The sequence below is a fragment of the Apus apus genome, chromosome 6, assembly GCF_020740795.1.
Source record: "Apus apus isolate bApuApu2 chromosome 6, bApuApu2.pri.cur, whole genome shotgun sequence".
NCBI lineage: Eukaryota > Metazoa > Chordata > Aves > Apodiformes > Apodidae > Apus > Apus apus.
This window is the reverse complement of record NC_067287.1, coordinates 4,551,773-4,573,497: the sequence shown is the minus strand read 5'-3', so window position 1 is coordinate 4,573,497 and position 21,725 is coordinate 4,551,773. Positions and strand designations below refer to the sequence as shown.

General features: G+C 37.5%; 1 protein-coding gene across 5 annotated transcripts in view; it reads left to right on the top strand.

Moving 5' to 3' along the window:
• ARHGAP15 (Rho GTPase activating protein 15) overlaps positions 1-21,725 on the top strand; it is a 333,818-nt gene that overhangs the window by 171,760 nt on the left and 140,333 nt on the right. For all 5 annotated transcript variants that reach the window (XM_051622745.1, XM_051622748.1, XM_051622746.1 and 2 more), the window contains one exon: positions 326-452. In XM_051622745.1, coding sequence (XP_051478705.1) covers positions 326-452 — 127 coding nt within the window. The remainder of the gene's footprint in view (positions 1-325; positions 453-21,725) is intronic.

Genomic DNA, 21,725 nt, shown 5'->3' with positions numbered 1-21,725 from the left:
TCTTTGCAGGCATTTGGAAGTAGCCTGCAATGTGGAAATTATTTTGGTCTCTGAAGTCTAAAAAAGTAGGCCTTTTGTTTTCCTCACTTAAATGGGAATTTATCTCAGAAATTAAGATCAGTCTGTCAGGGCCATAAAAACTCTGCCATATGACAAATTTTGCATTACACTTTCCTTAAATTATATACTCGCTGCGTCACTTGCTCTGTGTGTGTCTGTTAGCTTCTGATTTTGTGCTAGCGTTCTGTAATCTTTTGCTTCATTCTTACAAATAATAATTTTATTAAAAGCATACACACATTATATATATATATTCTTTTCCCAGTCAAAAGAATGGAGTTGTACGTCGAGAAATTTGGACTTCAAGCTCAGAAAATCCTCCAGCATCGAATTACTGAATAGCCTAGACACTGAATCCAAAGAACCAAAGCCTGAACACAGAAAATCTTTAAGTAAGGCTTTTTTTTTTCTTCTTTTCTGAGTATTTTTTCTCTTTTTTTTTTTCTTTACTTTTTAAATAGCTATGCCATTACAGAGTAAGATAATTTTTATTACATACAGAATGTAAGGAAGATCACTGAGAATTTTAAAGCTGAATGTGTTCTGTGCTGATATACATAACTTGCATTTAAGTCAAGACAGTTACTAGCTCCAGACTTTTAAAGGGTGACATCCTCTCCTAAGCAAAATAAATTTGTTTAGGAGCAAAGACATTTATTCAAGCCCTTTATTTTTAAAAATAAGCAACATGAGTCCTATGCTAATGGTCTATTGCAGTTGCTTTGTTTCCATTTTAGTAAAATAGCTCAAATTGCCAGAGTCATTTTGTTTGTTGTATATTACTACACTGAATTGCTGAAAGACCTGAGATATCCTCTGTAGCTGACAATCAGTGCTATATCTATAATTTTATAGAAGGTAAATTCCAGGGATTGAGGTTGATTTTTGTCAGTGTGATTAGAAAAGAAAGTGATCTAAAACTAGCAGGGGTGGGCTGCACTCCACTGAGACTTTCCTGTTCCAGTTTGTGCCTAGATGCTCGTGATATTGTGGGCAGTAGACACGGGAGCTGGTGGTGACCCTGAATCACTCGCTCAGCATTCTTTTAAATCCACCCTCTGTCTTGAATCTTTGTTTTTTCTTCTTTGTTTGGCAGCAGATTCACATCCTGCCTCTAAGTGCCGTGACAGCTTTAGCCTCACATGCTGGCATGAGATACCTATACGTACCCAAATGCTGTGTAGGAATTTGCCTGCACTCATTTCAGTGCAGGATGTGCCTTAGATGTTAAGAAAAGAGTTGCATTTAAAAAGACCCAGCATAGCTACTTTTAATGATAATTATCCACACAATCATAAATATATGCACACATGCGTGCGACCGCACTCACACACATGCAGAGATTCATTAAATAGCCTCTTTTTGCAAACCAAAGCTTTTTGTTGTTGTTTTCCTATTATCTTGGAGACTTGGGTTTTGGTTTTTTTTAAGGTTTTTCTTCCTGTTATAAAATATATAGTAGCCTGAGTGTAGCTTGTGAAAAATTGTCCCAATATCTTTGTACTGTGTGTTACGTTGCATTTCTCTGAGGAAGAAAAATAAGCCTGAGAGAATGGTAAGTTTTGAGGGTCTGATTCTGCTCTTATTGCAGCTAATAGCAAAATGCACATAAACTGTCTCAGCATTCAGGGAATTTTTATTTATTTATTTCGCCTTCTCACGTATCTTTAAACAATAATTTGTCAGACACAACAGAAAAAGTGAATATGAACAGTGACAGAGACTCAGTCTATGCTTCTTTTCAAACCTTAGAGAATGCGGAATAACCCCTCTTTTGTTAAAGGCTATTTAAACTATTAAAAATGTGAAAATGTCTGCTGTGAAATCTCACTGAATCAGAGCCTATATTTAAATACTGTAGATTGGATTGCTTCTAAAATATGTATTCAGAACTTTTTTTTTTGGCCCCTTGAGATCAAGCAATTATGTGGAATTAGAAAAATCATATTATTCACTTACTTATTAGCAGTCTAAGCACAAACTGTATTGTCAGTTTTCTGCCTTTGGCTTTCTGTGCCCTTAATGTTCACACAAGTATCGTAGCCAGAATTATCGGCAGCTAGAGCCAAAATTGCTTTAAAAAGGCATGAGAACGGGTAATGACACATTGTTAGCAGTTAACAGGTGGTCGTTTCATTGTCCAGTTTGACTGCAGAGCACTGAGAAGATATGTGCAATATCTGCAAGTGTGTTTATAAAGTTCTTACAAAGTTTAACAATTTTATGGCTTTATAGTGCTCTTACATTACTTACTACTGCCAGTGCCAAACCCAAACAAAGGAGATTTTTCTGAAAGATGGCTTAAAACTCCAGTGTGACTCGGAAGACGAGCAACTGATGTGTTAGCAGGCTGCCACCCCCCTCAATAATCTGGAATGAAATATTCAGACTGTTCAGACTCATTTGCATTTACCTTCTCTACATCTGCAAAAAATGTCCACTTTTAGACTTGCTACTGCTGTGTCATTGGGGTGTTTTAGCAGCACGAGTATACAAGGACAGGTATATTCTAATCAAGGTATTCCAGTAACTTACTTTTTAATATAAAACTGGGGAGACTGTCCCTAGAGACTTAGTAGCAGGAATTTGGTTTTTATGTTTAATCCTAATTGCTTCTGCTTACACTACAAGGAGAAATGGTAATTCTTTGTTATGCTTTTTGAGCTGTAGACACTGATTTAATTGAAAATTGGGCTCAAACTGCCAGGCTCAATTTCCAAAGTTCAGAGAGTGTCCGTCTTCTTGGTCACACAGCTTTTCAGTGGCTTCTCATTCAGTTTTGCATCCAACTTATGTTCTAATTGATGTTTGCTTCTTTATTTGAGCTAAGAAGAAAGCAAAAATGGCCTTGGGGAACATTACCAAAATATGTAAGATTGTGATCCTGCTCTCAAATACTTGGAAAGACATTGCTCTTTATTTTATGACGCCAACTACTTCACTGATTTAATTTATGCAGCTAATACTGGATCAGAAAGAACATGTTTTTCACCCCGACAGTCTCCCCCATTAGAAGATGTACACAGCTGGTGTAAGGAAACTGTCTTGCAGCACCCCTCCTTTCTATGCAAATAAGTGTTGTTCTAAACCTAATTTTTAAAATTAGTGGTAGACTTCATAATTTCCAAGTAATTCCTTTCAGACTGTAGGGTTTTGGTTTTTGCTCCTAAGGTTGCCAAAAAACTCCTAATTAGTACCAATTATAACTGGGTCTGCTGGTAGGTGGTCTGGCATGTTAATTTTATACCACATGAAACCAGGCACCTGGGTTAGACTGAAAGCAGAGATGCTGTTGTGGCACGTGGGAGGTAGGGAAAGGATCTATGCAGTGAAAGGTTCCCAGAAGTTGTTCTTCTCTCCAAATCCCAAGAGCTCTTACTGTTTGTATGGAGTGCAGGAGCTGTCAGGACAGTCATGTTGTGGGTGATGAAGCCAACTCCACGCTCTGCTAAATTTGGTGTTGCTTTTTCTGTCCATGGTGGCTTTGTGGTTTGCATTTTGGCCATCATCTGGGAATATTCTCACTCAGGAGTGACCTCGTGTGGAAGAGCCTGGGCTGGAGCCGCTATTGATTGTTGGAGGGGATCAATTCCCCTTCTACTCCCCCTTTTCTGGATGGAAACAAACTGCTTAGCAGTAGGAAGAGTGCCCTTTGGCTACCGTATCAATCTGAGGGCTGCTCTTGTCAAAATGCACAATCACAAGCTTGATAATGCAATCCATTCCCAAAGCACTATATTTCCAACCTGTTCTCCATCATTTCCTTATGGCGTCACATTTACTCAGTTCATCACATTCTTATTAATATTTTAGGTTTCCTTGAAAGTGATGGAATTCTATTTTTATTACAAAAGCAACAAGAATAAATACTAATTGTTGTCAGTTATTTCCTTATGTAGTGGGAACAGTAATCTGTTCCTCAGCTTTAGGTTGCCAAAGCAAAATAATTAAATATTTTAGACATTTAAAAAATCTGTGATATTAGATAAATGCAATTTGATCTCCTTGTTTGCCACATAAAAGCTGGAACTGCCTGAATTGATAAGATTGAATTGCATTATTTTTTATTGTTTCTACTTGCATATTTTTCTTATCTTCAAGAACACTTTACTTCAAACCCAGTGGTTAGTCATGCAGCCCTGCAATGGCAGATCCTAGAAAATCTCTTCCATATTTCAATTCTAGCTTAAGGAGCCATAACTAGATCATCAGGATTAAAAATAATAATAATTTTAAAATATTAATACATGCATCTATATGTGAAGAGGAAATCTTGATGGGCTGTGCAGGATTATTGCTATTCATGATCCTTTTAGTGTCTCCATGAGAGCTGTTGGGGACTTGGGCGTCATTGTGCCAGATACAACATGGAACTAAAGTAAGACAATTCCACCTCTCAGCCTGAAGAAGGACAAGTTGCGACAGGTGGAAAAAGTGGACAAAGGCAGGGGGTGGAAGAAGTTGACAGCAAAGCCGACATGTCATGCATATTAAACAGCAGGCTTGGGATTCCTTTCTGCTCTTTGTTAGGTTTGGGGTCTTAGCTCCTGCACCCTGGCCAGCAGCCAACTCAAATAATGATATTTTCCTTACCTAAATTCCTCTTGCACTTTCAGCAGGGAGCCGTGGGTCTTTTTAGTCCCAGAGGGTGATGCGTTGCTCCATGCTGCTACAGCCCTCGCACGTTTCCCTGGGGAATGGCTGCACGGGAATCTGTGTCCAGGAATATGCTTCCTTGCATCTCTTTAATCCAGAAAACAAAACAAAACCAAACCCCTCTGGATCATAATTTCAATTTTCCTTCAGAGGTATTTGCTATGAAGTCATAAGGACTCTGAAATCTGCTTTGGTTTCTTAAAAGATACAGTTTAATTCAGGCCCCCCGTCCCTAATATTTAGCCAAGGACTCTGAGCGTGCTTTAAAATTGCCCAAAGCTGCTTTTCTTATTTCCCTTACTTTTCTTTACTTCCAAAGTCTCAGTCTTGAAATTCAAAGCATGGCAAGTGTATGGTCCTAAGTAATTGCTAAAAGCATCCAGAGTCATCTTTGAACGCAGTTTCTTTGATAATTAAGACTGTACAATGTGTGTGTGCGTGGGAAAACCAGGAGCAGAAACCCAGTTTGGTCTCCCAGTGGATGTGATGGAAGAGGTGGAGAAGTCAGTGAAGCTGTAACCCTTTCTGCCTCTGCATGGGGCTTTTTCCATGAAACTTTTGTTGAAAGCATCATTTAAGCTTCCTAGAAGAAAGTCATTGAATTGCTGACAGTCCTGCGAGAGGAGCCTGATTTTTTTCTCTTTCTTTCTTCCATGTGAAGGGCCGATAGGTTGGGAGACCATATCTTAGGATGTAGTGAGAGGTTTTACTGGCTCAGCCAAACTTGTTGAGAGCTGGATTCTGCAGTAGCTAATGGAGTCTTTCACCCACATAGGGTTGCTTCTGTGATAAGAGGGTTAATTAGAGCGGCCGAAGTGGGAAATCACTCCAGTCCTTTGTTAGTTCTGATGAGGTCTGAATTCTTTTCCCTTCCCAGCCCATTTATTTTAGTTAGATGTAAGGTTGAAAGCCAAATGGATGCTATTTAGGGAGTATTATTACATTACAGTGTTAGCATTATGTATAGGTCACTTTTATTACTTTTAATAAAACCAAGAAATATAAAGCAGTAATGTATATTAGTGCAGCATTACCAATGACAGCAATTAAAACAGGAAGCAAAAAAACACAACTACATGCAAAATAAAAACTACATGCAAATATGCAGTTTCCTCCTGCAATGTTAATTTTGTCCCTCTGCAGCCTGCATGTTTGTTGCATTTCTTTGTATTGCGTCAACAGGGATGCAGTCAGCTTCAGGCATTGAAAAAAAAGCCCACAAAAAAAGAAAATGCAAGATGCTGTTTATGGAGAGTGGCAGCATTCGTTGGACTGTAGGGACTAAACTTATTTTTTGTTCTCATATTTCTCCGCATCATTTACTCTAGATATGCTCTTTTCTTATGGCTTAGGAAAATACTGATTCAGCAACGAAGTAATAACAATAACATTGGCATTTTGGATACAAAACATGCCAAATTCAGAAACAAACTGTGTCACTTCTACTGATAATAGGAGATTATATTGCACCCAAAATCACAACTGGCTGTGACTAGTTCTCACAAAAAAAAAAAAAAGACCTTTTAGTTGATTTGAATATCCTATTTCCATCAATTATAATATAATGTTTCCTGAATTCCTTGTTATATTTTTACTTCACTTTCCAAAATCCTTCCAGAGTTTACTATTTGGGTTGAAAAAGCATATTTTTAAATTGGGCATAACCTACTTCCATACAAATGTTTGGCAGGGAAATCAGTGCATGTTCACTTAATTCATTTTTATTGAACCAAGTCCAGATTTTTAGTCAGGAAAAAGTTAGATATTAATCATATCTGAGCAGGATCATTAAATTTTCCTTTACCTACTAGAACAGCAGGGTCATTATAGAGCCATGAGAAGTTAGCTCACTTATTAATCTTTACAATTACATAAAAGTGATCATTTTTACAGTACTTAAGAGTAGCTCTTACCCATTAGGTGAAGAGTATGTGGGAATATTACAATATAATATAATGTATTATTATAGATGTGACCTGTGACTCATTGGTCTGCTCACTGACACACAACTCCCTGGAAAAGTTATCTGTTTGAGCTTGGCTAATCTTTAATTGTTTCATATTCCTTGTGCTCATTTACGGGGCATACTAGTAAATAGAGGGCTCGTCACTAGAATTATGAATTACCTCATTATTACTTAATTATCACTATTGCATACTTCATTTTTATGGAGAATTCTATCATAAAAGAAGGTATTTTATACTGCCCACTGCAGTTAAGTATGAGTGACAGTGATAGCTAAAGTAAGATTGAGTTAGTTAAAGAAAATCAATCAGAAATGCACACTATAGGTTACTATCCAGTTTCTTCTGCCTTTTCCAGCAAATGCTTCTCATCTTTGACTTTGAAACCCAACAGTTTAAACTGGGTTCTTGTTTCAGTGGACTAATCCCTTTTCATAAATCATGTTCAAGTGCTGAAATAATTTGCACATCGTTTAAAGAGTATTTGCTTTGAAACATTCACCTCAAGCCCTTTTGTATATCCTTTCTCTCTAAAGGTTTGTAGTATTTGTTTTGTTCTCTGAGGTATAAAAGACCTGGGTAAACTTTATTCCTGTTGTTTCAAGATTAGTGAAATAAAATGCATATTTATTCAAGTGGGACTGAAAGGAGCTTTAGTAAAGACGATCATACATACGACCCATGGGAATGTTATAATACAAAATGTCTGTCTTAAAATCTCTTTAGGTTTGTTCAAAACACTATTAAAGGACTTAAGTTTAAGGGGAGGGTGGGGAACAGGGGTTACAAATCCATATTTCTTCTTTGTTCCAAAGAAGAACACCATATATTTTTCTTAACAAAATAAACTCCTACATGTGTGCTCATGATAAATTTGATATGGAGGCAAGTAGACACTGGATAGTCATGATTACTTCAAGTTTGCTCCTACTGAACTACACATACTGACACAGTGCTTAAGGAAGGTACATTTTGGGAAAATCTGTAGCAGTTGTTTCACACAGATACTTCAGAAAAAGCAATCACAAAGAAATCATGAGCATTTTAGGTGATATTGGAGTCAGGCAGTTGTGCCCCTTCTGTGTAATAAAAGCCAGGTCAAGTCCTGTGGTATTTACTCTAAGTCTATCACTTTTAAGCCCAACTGTCCAACACGGCTTCCACCGCTTTGGTGCACTCTCTTGATTCCTTACTAAGGAGATCTTTGTTTGCATTAGGAAGCAAAACTAAAGTTTGATGAACATTGTCCAAAATATCATTATTTTTATAGTTTAAAGCATCAGACAATGCAGACAGTTACATCTGCTTGACTCTCCATCACCTGCATTGTCAGATTATCTCAATTTTTGTATATGTCCAGGGAAAGAATATAGGGTGACAACTGAAAACACCTAAACAGATCCAGGCATTTTCACTGCAATGGAACTGGAGAGAGGTCAAAACTAGAGCAACTGAGAGGGACTTGCTGAGCTTTCTTCTTTGGGAATAAAGAGCCAGCCCAGCTTTCCATCACTTCTGTGAACCCAATTCTGAATCCTCATGTGGTAATTATAGAAATGGCTAACCTGACTGCAAGTTTGTAGCCAGAAAAAAAAGGACTCTCACACTCTGCTGCTTTCTGAGGTCTTCCTACTATTTATAACTAATCCAGATGCAATGCCCCTGATACTTTGAGAGGAAAATGACAGAAAGAAGGAGGTATTTAGGTTATAATAGTCTAAATTAAGCTCAATTAGGGAGACTGTAAATCAGACTCTACCAAGGAATACCTACTGCCTGGACTCACTTTTTTGTTTCTCATGGTGAAGTAATTTAAATGTTTGTACCTTCCAGGCTGGACGATATATTTCATTCAAATTATGACCTCCAATCCCAAATATTTCAAGACCAACATAGTGGGTGAAAGCATGGTACTATCTCCTGGACAGGCTGTATTAACACTTTAGAAAGGGCTGTGCTTTGTAGGATCTCTTATTTTTCCACCAGCTGCCTGCTGATGTGCCAGATAAACAGAACTTGCCTCTGGCAGCTAAAGGGTGGAATCCACCAAAGGGTTAAATGTTGTATTGTTTCTCAATTAAGTAAAAGGTTCCAACTAACTGTCTTTAAATATTGATGCTGAAGAGAATGCTATGACACATGAGCAGCTCCCCTCACCACCAAGGATATTTGGCTCCATTTAATTAATTCCATTGGCCATTGTCTTAAGTGTGCCCAGGATTCACCCAAGAGGAATTCACTTGTGTTTCTGTTATTGAAAAGTGTTACATGGCATTATCTGCCTCAGACAGACTTTTTGTAGCATTGAATCAATTCCCCAGTTCTTGAAAACAACTACCTCATTTGATTCCTTTCATAATTAATGAAATTCAGAAGTAATGCTTTTCCCCCCTCAGCTCATGCTGGAAAAATGTTCCAAAACTTCAGTTTTCAAGCTGAAAGCATTCTAATTTTCAGCCTTAATGGACTTGTGGTACAAATGTGTTCTTGTGTCAGCATTTAGCTAGCTCTTTATTTTTCCTGCAGTTCTTTTCTGTCTCAGGTGTACCACCCCAAATACAGTTACAGACTGCAGTCTTACTCCTTCTCCTGCTTGGTTTGGTGCACTAAGCCTGCCAAGATATTTAGTCTTCTTTCCTGTGATAGGCTGCTGCTCTTTTTCTTGATCATCTCAAATAGTCCTTTTCCAAATCTGCCCATTTCAGTCTGTATTTCTTGCATACGGATATTCAAGGCAAGGTCTCCCCACAGCCGTGGGAAGTGGAATTCACTCTTCCATATGGAAATGACTCTCCTGATACAGCCTGAGGATTGTATTTATCTTTTTCATGGCCGGTTTTTTTAGAGATGAAAAGTAAACAACCAGAACATGTAGATCCTGCTGTCCTTTAATCTTTTGCAACCAATGAATTCTCCATGAAAACCAAAGAGTAAGCCTGCCTTAAGCCTTTTTATAGCATATAAAATGTGTTCCTACATGTGATAACGGTTTTTGTAATTATTTTTAAGGTCTTCAACTTATACAGAAAGGTAGCATTCTTATAAAACCGAGCAACTCTTTCCAAACAGCATGTTTAAAATAAATGGAATTGAAACAATTTAAAGTACTCCAGTTCTAATACACTTTTAAAAGAAACTTTGAAGGGAAAAAGACTAACCCTTATGAAATTCATGAAGATACCTTGTCCAGAACATACAAATGGCTTAAAAAGCCATGCAGGTATGAAGTTGTGCTAGAGAAAGTATGTGTCTGCTTGTAAAGCTTTATAGGTCATGTATGTTGCAATCATATAGTGATAGTACATTTTATTATCGCTTTTGCTGAGGAAGGTTACACTCCAGTCCAAGGACCCAGAGCCAAAAGGTAAGATCAAGGAGAGCAGCCCGATGCAGGTTTGATCATTTGCCATTTAGCAGCCTTTGAGGTACAAAACTATAAATCAGAGCAAGTTCACCTTTATGTGGGTGGGTATCTATAGTAAAAGATTTGAGGCGCAGGAACATGCGGCTTGAGTTCACATCTCTCCATGATCACCCTTTCTAGGACAGACTGGCTGTGACTTAATCAGATAAAGCTTTTCCTCAGCTCTTCTCTGGTCACCTTGTGATGCCTGCGGTTGTTCATGTGTGTGTCCAATACAAACTGGTGCTTTTGAAACATTGTGGTGAATGTGTCTCATATGTAGACATGTAATGTAACACTTGAAGGTAAAATGCCTTCTGGGGTAAGAGCTAGTGGGCAGAGTATGGCAAAGGCAAAGAAACTTGGTGCTGTCTTCTCCAGTGTCTTTTGGGAGGAGTCTTTAGAGTAAACTGGCTCCTGAACAGCACCCAGATTTTCTCTTGGGAACAGATAGATGGAAGGACTAGTTGTAGATACATTCACTTAAAGCAAAACCTTTTTCTCATTGGTTTTTTTTGCCAGAAGAAGTTCAGTTCCTGCAAAAGGAAGCTTTGTAAATGTTTTTGTGTGAAAACAGATATATGGTATCTTTCTTATCCATATTAAATTAAAGATTATTATTTTAGGATGCTGTAATGACCCTACCTTCCTGTGAAGGTATTTCAGTTGAATGAAATCAAAAGATAGCACTAAAAATTAACGGAGAAATCATGAAAAAGCTGTAAAACCTGAATTATTATATGATTTGACCTGAAGATCATCAACTGTGATGGATCAAAGGTAGTACTGATATTAAGACACAATTACAAGCAGTGAGATACATGATTTATTGGTGCAACTTTGCTTTTAATGTGAGTTACACTTTAGTAATTTCTGAATTGAAAGTTGAAGTCTTGCTTAAAAAAAATTATTTTGCTAGGTTTCAGATTTGGTGCATCTGATATGGTGAATTTGAGGTTCAGTTATCAGAAAAATGGCTTGAGGAATGAATATAGAAGAAAAGGTGAGAGGTAGGATTAAGCAGAGAGGAGTCAAGGTGGTGACATGGGGAAAGGGAAAGAAATTGAAAGGATCCTGAAGCATCATTGGCTTGGTGCATCATTTGTCTGAATTTTGCTTTCCTCTGGGGTACTGTAGCAAATATTTTCTGCTGCATGAGAAACTGCCAGGCAAGACACAGCAGTGTTCTCATCTCATCTGGTACACTTTTGAAAAAATAATTTGTAGTTGATGAATGCAAGGATGGAAAAAGATCCATTCGAGTTATAATTTCTGTTATTAATAAACCACAATGAATATTTTCTTTGAAAACACATATTTTGTTTTGCAAGTTTTAGTCCAGCAAACTAAGTGAGCAGAATTCACCTTTTCCAAACAATTGTTTACTTGGAATTCATCTGTAGCTGTTCTTGCTCAAGTTACAGATCATTCATAATAATAAAGCTTTCTAATTCTGTGACAGAATATTCATAATGTCTTTAAAATGCTCAGCTAGATAATGGTCCTCAGGATCTGGACAGCACGACTTCAAAAGGCAGAGTCCTCTGATCTCCAGTTTCCTTATTCTCTCTAAGCTTGGATGGTTTCAACTATCAAGCATAGATTAAGTTTTATTGGTTGATAGTCTAATTGCATTTGTATTATCTTTCCCCTTAATATTATTTTCTTTTCTCTGTATTGGATTTCATCCAATATTACTACTTCCATGAAGCAGTTTTCTGAAAATGCTTTGCTTTTGCTTTGATGCTTAACTGCTTAACACGTGAGTGTTGCAAGAAGGTGCTCATTCCTGATAATAGTTTTCCTGTTGTAAAGAAAACTTTCCACAATCTTCTGTGCTTTGCTTGTATTTGATAGAGGTCTTTGGTTGAGGCATTTCATGGACAAGATAAGGTTTGGTTAAACATCTGAACTTTTGAATGTTTATCTGAACTAGATTCGACCTCTGCATTTGTCCATCATTAGTTATTTTGCTTTTCTTTTTAGGGACTAAATTATGCTATTAAATATGTTTTAAAGTAGGTTAAGTCCCTCTGCAGTTTGTCAGCTGGAACATTAATCTAAAAGCTAAAACAGTCTTCTATTGCATCTTTTTAACATTTTGTCTGAGTTTTAACCATGGCTGGTCACACAAAAGGTCAGTGCACCCGAGCAAACCCCCATGTAGTTGATTGAAGTGTCTCAGAGTTGTTGTGATGACTGCCCTGATTTTAGTTCAGGAAAAGATTGTGATATATAGAAATTATTTGCCTGCTCAGGCACCTTATTCCAGTGTAGCTGTTCTCGGGACTGTCTCTCTGAAGGTCTCCCCCTCCAAGCCCCAACCCAAATCAGGTGGACCCGGATTCCCAGTTACCTGCTGCAGCAAACCTGTTGCATTGGCAGTGCAGGATGTGCTTCTTTCTAAGGTCCCATCTACTCATGCCTTCAGCTGACCACAATTTGTATGTCTTCTTTGGACTCATGTCTTAACTGTACTACCCTTTTCCTCATGCTGCTTGTATGAGGAGCAGAAGCCACCATCAGATTGTAGCTGCTCTGGTCAGAGAGAGTGGGTGGGTGCTCCAGAAAGCCTAAAGGATTGTCCCCAGATCACCTTGCACTGTGGCCAAAGCTGCACCCAGTTGCACAAGGAAGAGTGAGGGCAATGTGTAGTTTCTGTCTGCTGCTGTTACAGAAGGGAGCTGTATGACCTGATGGTTATTACAAGACCAACTCCTGATAAAGTCAGTGCTAAAAAGACACTGGAATCAGAGCTATTGGGTAAGCAGTCAAATTTACAACCAAAACTATTATAACGTAATACATGGCTAAATGTACCAACAGCTTCATCTTGGGCTTTCCTTTTCCTCCTGCAATTACACTGTCTCAGCCCACGGAAGAGGTTGACCCATGTCACATCTGAAAAGGCACCTTCTCCCACTAACAGCCTCTGTAGGGTAGGCTCACACCAAAGCAACAGCCCCTGCTATGTGGTGTGATGTTTATGTTTGGCAGATCCTAAAGCACTTTGAGTGGAAGCCTTTCCTGTGCCCTCGCTGAGCAACTCTGACTCTACCTTGTAAGCAAAGAGCTGCAGCTGCAGAAAAGTTGGGAAATCAATTGTGTTTTGTCAAATGGCAATAATTTCCATAGAAACTTAAAATAAGGTTGGTGGCAGTAAGGGTCACATTGTCTAAGGTTTGTATTATGCACATAGGGATGCTGGAGATTCTTACAAGAATTTTTACTTAAGGTGAGAAATAAAAGACTTTCTTAATTACGTCAACTTATTATTTTCTTTTTTAAAAAAGAGCTCTTGGGTGATCTTTTGTTCAGTTATACTTACTTGAGTGATTTAATTGGGGTAGAGATAATTTGATAAGGTAGAGTTGACATAGAGGAAATGGATTTCAGAGCTTTGGGTGGATTTTTTGTTATTACTTTAAAGATAATGGGTGTGCCTTTGTCTTTCATAAAATAGCACGTCTACATTCACTGGAAAGTACTAAACTTGCTGTATTGAGAGAAAAATGTACTGGAACTTGTGGTTTGAAACAACACATACAGAGGAATGTCACTACTGTTTCTCATTGGGAAGAAACAGTTTTAACATGTTGGTTTTCATAACTTAAGCAATAAGAGTTATTTCTATCCTTTATTGTAGGAGAAGCATTAGAAGTTCATCATGGGTCAAAAAATATAAGGCTATGAATATAATTAGAGGCTGAGTGCAATGGAAATATAATTAAATTTTAAAATAATTTACTTTTTAAATTTAGAAGCACAAAATATAATTGATAAGAGTTTCAATAAAAGAAAATTCTGTAGCATGATACTCTTTCTGGAAAGGTCCCATAAGATTGGATCTGAATAAAAGAGATTCAACAAGGTATCCAAGCTCATGTCTAAATTTAAATATATTAATCATTTGTATGACTGTTAACAAGGGTGATACAAATACAGCAATGCCAAGTCTCCCTTGTTCTCGACAGATAATTAGTTTGTTTTCCAAAGCATAAGGCAGAATTATATGTTGGTTTTGAAGTTAAAAGTGCACACATGGCTGGCAGTACCCAGCCACTCAGAAGGGTTTTCTTTTGGCACAACAGTCTATCTGGTGCTCTCTGTAGAAAAAGGAACCATATAATTTTCTTGTCCTTTTGTTTGAGTATGTTAGGTATAAGTCATGGTTATTCATATTGTTTGCAAAAGGTTGAAAAGGCTTTGTTGTGTTTTTTTTTTACACTAACTTAGTCAGGAGTTAAACATAAAGACTTGAAAGCTATCGACATATATTCCACAACAGAAGAAAATAAAGAGTACTCCATATTCTGAAAAAAACCCCACCAAAACCAAAAAACCCTGACTGCATTAATTGTTGTAAATTACTTGATCTGCAAATAGTCTTCAGTTCCTTGCACTTTCTTCCTCAACCTTTAGTTGCATGTTTGTTTTCTTTTGGGAAGCCTGCTTAAATATATTTTTTATATTATACATGTCAACATCAAAAGTCTTTAAATCAAACATTGCCTGTTTTTTCTTCTGTAACTGTTGTGTTTTATGTGAGTGGGATGAGATTGCATGGCTGAAAACACTGAGCAGCAGTCAGTCACCCAGGTAGCCAAGAGCCGGGTCACCATTCAACTCCTATGTGTTAGAGCATCCAAATTATTGAGCATTTTCCTGGGCAATTTAGCAAAACTCTCTAAAGGAGAGAAATACATCAAATGCAAAAAGCACCATGCTCCTGCTTTTTGCCTGTATTCATCTGTAATTAGATCTCTTTACCTGAAAATTTATAGAAAGTGGCTACTGAAGGAGGCCACTTGAGGTCGGATGAGACCTCAGTGATCTCTGCTTGTACAAAAGAGCTGTTCTAAGTGCAAGAGGATAAGGAACTGCAGCTATTTTTTTTGCAAAATGACTGTGTCAAGAGTTCTAATCCTTGACATGGGCTCGGAGACACCAGTTTCCCCTTCCCAAGCACTCTGTACTCTCTCTTCCTAGAGCCTGAATAGCCTGACTTTGTGTACTGCAGCAGATTGCTTCCAAGTCCCACATGTTTTACATTAGATGAACATAAACTGGTCATACTGTATGAATAAAATGAACACATTGATTTCTGGCATTGTGGTTTTTATATTCAAGTTAAGTGTGTATAATTGCATTTCTAATATTGTGACAATACCAAAAAAATTGTGGAAAGAAAGGCTTGGCATGTCCTTGGTGATCTAGTCCAGTTCCTCCTGTCACAAGGTACCATGTTCTATGTCCCCTTTCAGAAATTTATTAAGCTTCATCTTAAATTCTTTTAGTTTTATTTGCCACCATGACTTCTTTGAAAGGGTGTTTTAGAACTTCATATTATGGCCAGTTTATACTCATTTATTCTTGTGCCAACATTGTTCTTCAGTTTAAACAGCTCTTCTCCCTCCCTGCTGTCCTCTTCTCGTCTCCTGCTCCTTTTCCCACCCCCACCAGTAATTGGTAGAGAACAATCACAGCCTGTCTTAGCCATTTTCTAGGTGGCCAAACGTGCCAAGCTCCCCATCTGCTTTTTGAAAGCTCAGCAGCTTGTTCTCCTTGTACTTCTCATGGTCACTGCCTGTACCTTTCCTGGCATGAATTCCCATCTCTCTCATACGAGTGTCCAAGGTTACACACTCATAGGAGAGAATTACTTTGTATTAATCCTTCCCTGCCCAGGCACTGTGTAGTATTAGGTCTAATCTGGCTTCTCCAGTCTCCAAGTCACTAAGATGTCTATCTGGTATCTTGATTCTTGTCTGAACTGATGATGCTTCCCAGCCTTGAGTCACTAACAAGTTGTTTTTTTTTTGAATGCTCCTGCTTTTTCTGTTGAAGTCATTAATGAAAACACAAAGATCAGTTCCAAGAATATTTAAGGACTTGCACTGGTAACTGTCCTTCAGACAGTAGTACTCCTTTCAGGAAAGCTCATTTTAAAACCTTATTTAGTCACTTCACAGTTATTGTTTTAGTTCTCTCCGTCTTCTCTAGTTTAACTAATAATTTCCCATTTGGCATCATATCAAACACAACTGAAGTCCAGATAGAGTCGGTCTATTGCAATTTCCTTTTCTAAAAAAAACACAAAACAAAACAAAAATTATTAAAGAAAGATACCAGGTTAGTTTGGTATGATCTTCTCTAATAATCCAATGCATACTCAGAACTATTGCTTTACTTTTCTAAATATTTATGGTACAAATACCACCAAGGAAAGGAGGGGGAAGGAGGGTGGTGCCAGTTTGCTTCACAATGTAAATATGTGGTGATATTTAACACACAATTTATTATTAGTGGGGGACAAAATTTTTAAAACAAGTTTAAATGCATCAGAATGTGATGCAGAATATGAATTATATAGTCATTTTCTCGAATCTTTACTGCTAATGCACACAAATTTCACAAAGTGTAATGATACTGCTGAGCACTTAAGTTGTTAGGTTGTCATACTACAGAAAAATTATATGTGCTATCTAATCACAGTTTTCTTTTTCCTATTGTGTATTTCTAAGCTTGCTTCATACACATTCGGAAATGCAGATACACTTTCAGTGGCAGTTATCTGTTTTAAGAGCATCAGCCTGAATGACTTCAGGTCCTTTGGTGCCCACGCACACAAAATCTTCATAGCAACTCCTGCCCAGTGATACCCATTTTGTTGCCTGATGCTGCAGGTCTTGGATCTATGCTCTATAGGCATAAAATCTGTTATTTTAAAGATTACCATAAACATAGGGATTAGGGACAATGCTTGATTCCTGCATTTTACCCACTGATCATTTTTTGTAAAACCTATAAATAGACCACGTGTCTGTCTCTGATTTTACTCTTTAACAAAAAGTGATACAGTAATTATAGTGTGGGGTTAACTCATGAGACCTGCCCAGGAATTTCACTAAGGGATAGAATAGGATGACAAAAATCTTTAGCTCAATAAAGTAGGTGAAGTGAATTTTTTTATCCTTAGTGAGCAGGCTTTATTGACTGCACCTCAGAGGATCGCAAAGGGAAGGAAGGAGGCAGGGACTTGGTTTTGTTACTCTTGAAACTTGGGTGCTGATTTAAAAAACGATCATTTGTACAGGTGACAGTGCATGTTGCTCATTCCCTAAAGGACTAGCAGTAATTTCACATCCACTGCAGGCTGAACATATCTGAAAAGAATGTTGAATTCTGAGTTCCAATGAAATGAAATAAAACTTAAAGTCATGAGTCATTATATAGTCTTGAACTACAGTGTCTCCTGGAATGCAGGCACAGCCATAGGCCTCTGCATGCATGTTAAGATACATTTCTTCAGGAGGGTGAGACACTGGGCAATTAAGCATTCCCATTACTTGAAACTGATTAATTAACTAATTAATTGCTTTAATATTTTCACACATATGTGATAGTTCTGCTGTTAGACTGACATATCCAAAGACATAGGGACCAACTTCTACCTCCCCTTTTGCCATCCTAGCTTTGATTCAGTTCTTCAAGATCCTGCTGAGGACTCTAGATTTGAGTCTATGAAGCACTTAAGAAAATTACTAGTTTAAGACATCAGAGATCACATTTAAGTCCGTGGATCTGTTTATATGTATTTAAGAAAGCTGCACCTAGGATTTTGGTCAGTGTGTTCTGTATTTTGAATGGTCAAACTTGTCACTTCTAGTATTCCACGGTAAAAAAAATTCTTAGCTCTCAGGTTATGGGAGTTATCTTTATGCTAAAAGTCATTTCCATTTCTAAGAACTCCCCCAAATTTTGAAGTCCTCAAGAATATTAAAAAAATGGCACAGTCCAGACTAGCTGTGTGTTGGTGGTGGTTGTTTTTTTCCTGCAGAACCAGGCTAATGGAAGAGAAGATACTAATGTAAAGCTACTTGAATCTCTTAATGCCTTATCTACTCCCACGGCTGCTCTTCATTCTATATGAGCCCTTTCCACCCAAATGAATTACATACAATAATTTTGGGTGTTATATCAAACAGATAGGCACCATAATAATGTATTTCAGTTAGGAAGAGCTACTTGGGAGAAATTGGTTTTGCTATACACATGATGTGAGACAATCAATAGTGCTTTAGTCTGACAAGCACTGTCAATATCCATTGTCACAGTTCACAAAGTCATTAATGGATAGTTCTTCAAAAACCAATGCTTTCAAGACATTAGAAGTGTTCAGATATACTGTACCTGGCAGGAATTAATAATAGGTAAACTCTTGGGATTATGTGTAAGTGTTTTGTAAATTAAGATTGAAATAGAAGTCACTGGAAGGAATGTGAAGTCATCTTATATGGAGTTACAAAATCCTGCCAATAAAATAGGGAGCTGCTTAGAACATATTAAAACATTTTACTTTCTGAATCATTCAGGCTCTGCCCAGAACATCACAGCCAGGAAAAAAAAACAGTCTGCTAGAAACATATTGTCTAGGTGTATGACTAAATTCACAGTAAGTAATGGCATAACGTTTTTGATCCTTGCCCTGAAAAGGTTAGAGCTTTTCCTCATTCTTTTAGTTGTGGCCAGACCATAGCCCTCAAGAAAGGCTTTTGTAACTTCACCTTGCAACTGTGTTAGCCACTGTTTAATCCTTCTTAAATTATATTTGTTCTCATTGCATCATATATACAACTGACTGCATTAAGTTACAGCAAACAATTCTTCATCTGTACATCTCAAAACCTTCCATTGACTCTGGTGCTGCTGTTTCTGCAGAACTCTGTGATTTGGAGGTAATGCAGTAATTCTTTCCTTCCACCTGTCTTCTTTTTAAAAGCTCTTGTATAGCCTTTACTTTGTGTTTTTTGCATGATGCTCCTGTTTTTAATGTGTTATTAGAAATACAAAGGTTAGATTTGTGGCATTGAATAACTATTCACAGGATTTCTATAAATCCTATAAAAAGGCAGGTCAGTTTTATCTTGATGTAATTTTTTTTGCGGGGATTTTAATCTATAGTTCTCCTTCCTAATCCAGCTGATGTTAAATCAGTGCTATCTAACATAAGGGCCAAAGATGTGTTTGTTCTTTCTTTCATGCCTAATGATGCATTTATACTGTTTTCTTTTTGCACCCAATCTGTATTACACTTCCCTAATGTGATGAACTGTTGTGATTTAATACAGCTTAATGCTAAAGTCATTTATCTGAGGAAAAGATCTTGCAATTTTTGTTCATGTATCTATGAATATCTTTCCCCCCTGTGGAATAAATATAGACCTAAGAAAGTGACCAAAGTAATCAGAAATTATTTTCTAGACCTGAGGGTCTGACTTTGTTTCCACCCAAAAGTGAAAGTCATCCAGTATTCAGGTTATGTCTTTGCTGCTGGATTGAAGTGTCCTTGCAGCCACTTGCACTGGCAGAAGAAATTTAGCATAATATTGACCTCTGTTGGGTTCCCCTCTACTTGTACTTTAAAGGGCCCTGGCCCAACAAGAGCAAGCATGTGCCTTTTTCTGTCTCAGAACCTCTTGGTGCAATATAAGAAATACTTAATTGAGGAGTCTGTGCAAAGGGAGGGGGGTTATCCTTCTGTGTTGATTTTGAAGAATGTATGTGGTTATGTCAGTGTATCGTCAGAAATTGAAGGCATAATAGGTAATATTGGAATAAAATAGCACATCAATGCAGTTTATGCCAGGGAACAAGTAGTAGATTTTATTTCATATCGATTTATACTTAGATCCTTAAGTGTCCTGTTTTACTTCTGTATGGAACTGTTTTCCACTTTTTACGTTTCTTGAATCCTCCTCTCCTTCATGGAGGATTCTTCTGGCCAAATCCAGAACCTGAAATTTCAATAGGAAGGTACTTCAAAAAATATTTATTGTGCATTTTGAGTTTTGTAACTACATTTTTTTCTCTTGAAAGTAACATTTCATCCTCTTTGTATTTCCAAATGTAATTGCAAAGTCATTTTAATGTTGGGTATCATGAGAAGAATGATTTAGCAAGAGAAGAAGTGTTTCCTAATGAGATCCCAAAAAGAATATGACTGGCTAAGCTTGGTTTTGGCACGTGTTACCTGAACCCTTGAATTTCTGGGAGGCTTGCAGTTTCCCTCTGCAAACTCACACTTGTTTAATAGAATAAAATAAGAAATTAATCAAAATTAGCTTTGCTGCTGTCTTGAGCTATGAGCTAGACAGTTCAACATAGAACATGCAAAAGTATCCATGACAACAATTATTCCTACCTCTAGAGGTAGTTTTAACACCATAATCTGTTTCAGGTGTAAAACTTCCAGCTGGGTTAATACATCTTTTTGAACAGGAAAATCTTTACTCTGTTGTCAAATCATAGTTGCCTTCTCCAACCATTCACAGTATCACCACGTTCACTTCAACTAAAATATCTGGTGCATACTTAGAGTTAAGCATGTAGTTCAAGTGGCCATAAAAATGCTTCAGAATCCTGAAGAATGGGAAATGTAGTGGGCATCTTAACTGACTTAGAGATGTTTTCACTCCTGCATCATCTTCACTGGGGAAGCTTCACTGTAAGTCAGGAAGAAGCAAACCTAAATATGAATCGCTATGGACAGAATGACCCAAAGCAACAAGAGAGTCCCCAAACGAAATACAATTCACTTCACTGTTTCAAAGTACCACTAAGATGCAGAATTAGAAACATCCATTTGTTGTTCTTTTTATAGCACAGCCAAGTGACTTGGAATTTTAGCTTGTCCCTGCCAACGATTGCTCAATTTCGAACAAAAAGTCCTCCACTATAATGTTAAAAAAGCACCAACCATCAATTGAATGCTAATCTTTATATTCTATGATACATCACTCCAAGAATGCTACCATTAAAAAAATGTGAATTCTATTTTTCATAAGTGATGGATTATTGTAGCAAGCTGTGTATTTTCCAGTAAAGTGTCCTTTTATTTGTCCTGTGTGATTACTAGTTTGTGGAAGTATGTGTGGGGTCATTTTAGTGCTGTGGGAAAATGGAGCACTCTTCTGTTAAAATCAGTAGTGAAATCAGAAGCAAACTATGCTCTGATCCTCACAGGCATGTGTTTAAATATTGCTTTCCTTAATTGGCCATGTTCTATTTACTTAAAATGAACAATTTGGCAAGTTTTTCTCCCTTGACAACAGCAACGCGTAAACCATTTTATAAGTTTGGCTGTTAAAATCAGATTTGTAATGTAAACCACAATATTCCAGGGTTGTTACTGTTGCTTAACCAGTTATTTTAGCTTGCTATTGTTTTATAATTGAGCACCTTTAAATATTCTGGTGCTGTTCATAATTTATGCCAAACTTCTTGCTACAAAAAAGCCCAATAATACCGATTTTCATTTTCTTTTTGCTCTCTTTCTCTTCCTTTGGTTTCCCTCTACAAAGATCACTGCACTACAGAGGAGGTTCAACCTGGATGGGGAGATCAGGGAATATTTCTGTAACCACAGCTAAACTATTGAGGGCACTACTTAGAAACTTTGTTGGAGGGACAGTGGACCAACTCCTGCAAGTTCAGCTGGTGGAGAATGGCGATTTGCTGGGTCGATTGATTGATTTTTATTTATTTATCTATTTTCAGTTGAAGATGGAAGGCTTTTCCTTCCTCAGAAAGTGAAAGCCACCACTGTCTCAGCTGGAAGCCCTTGCCAGGGAAGGCTATAC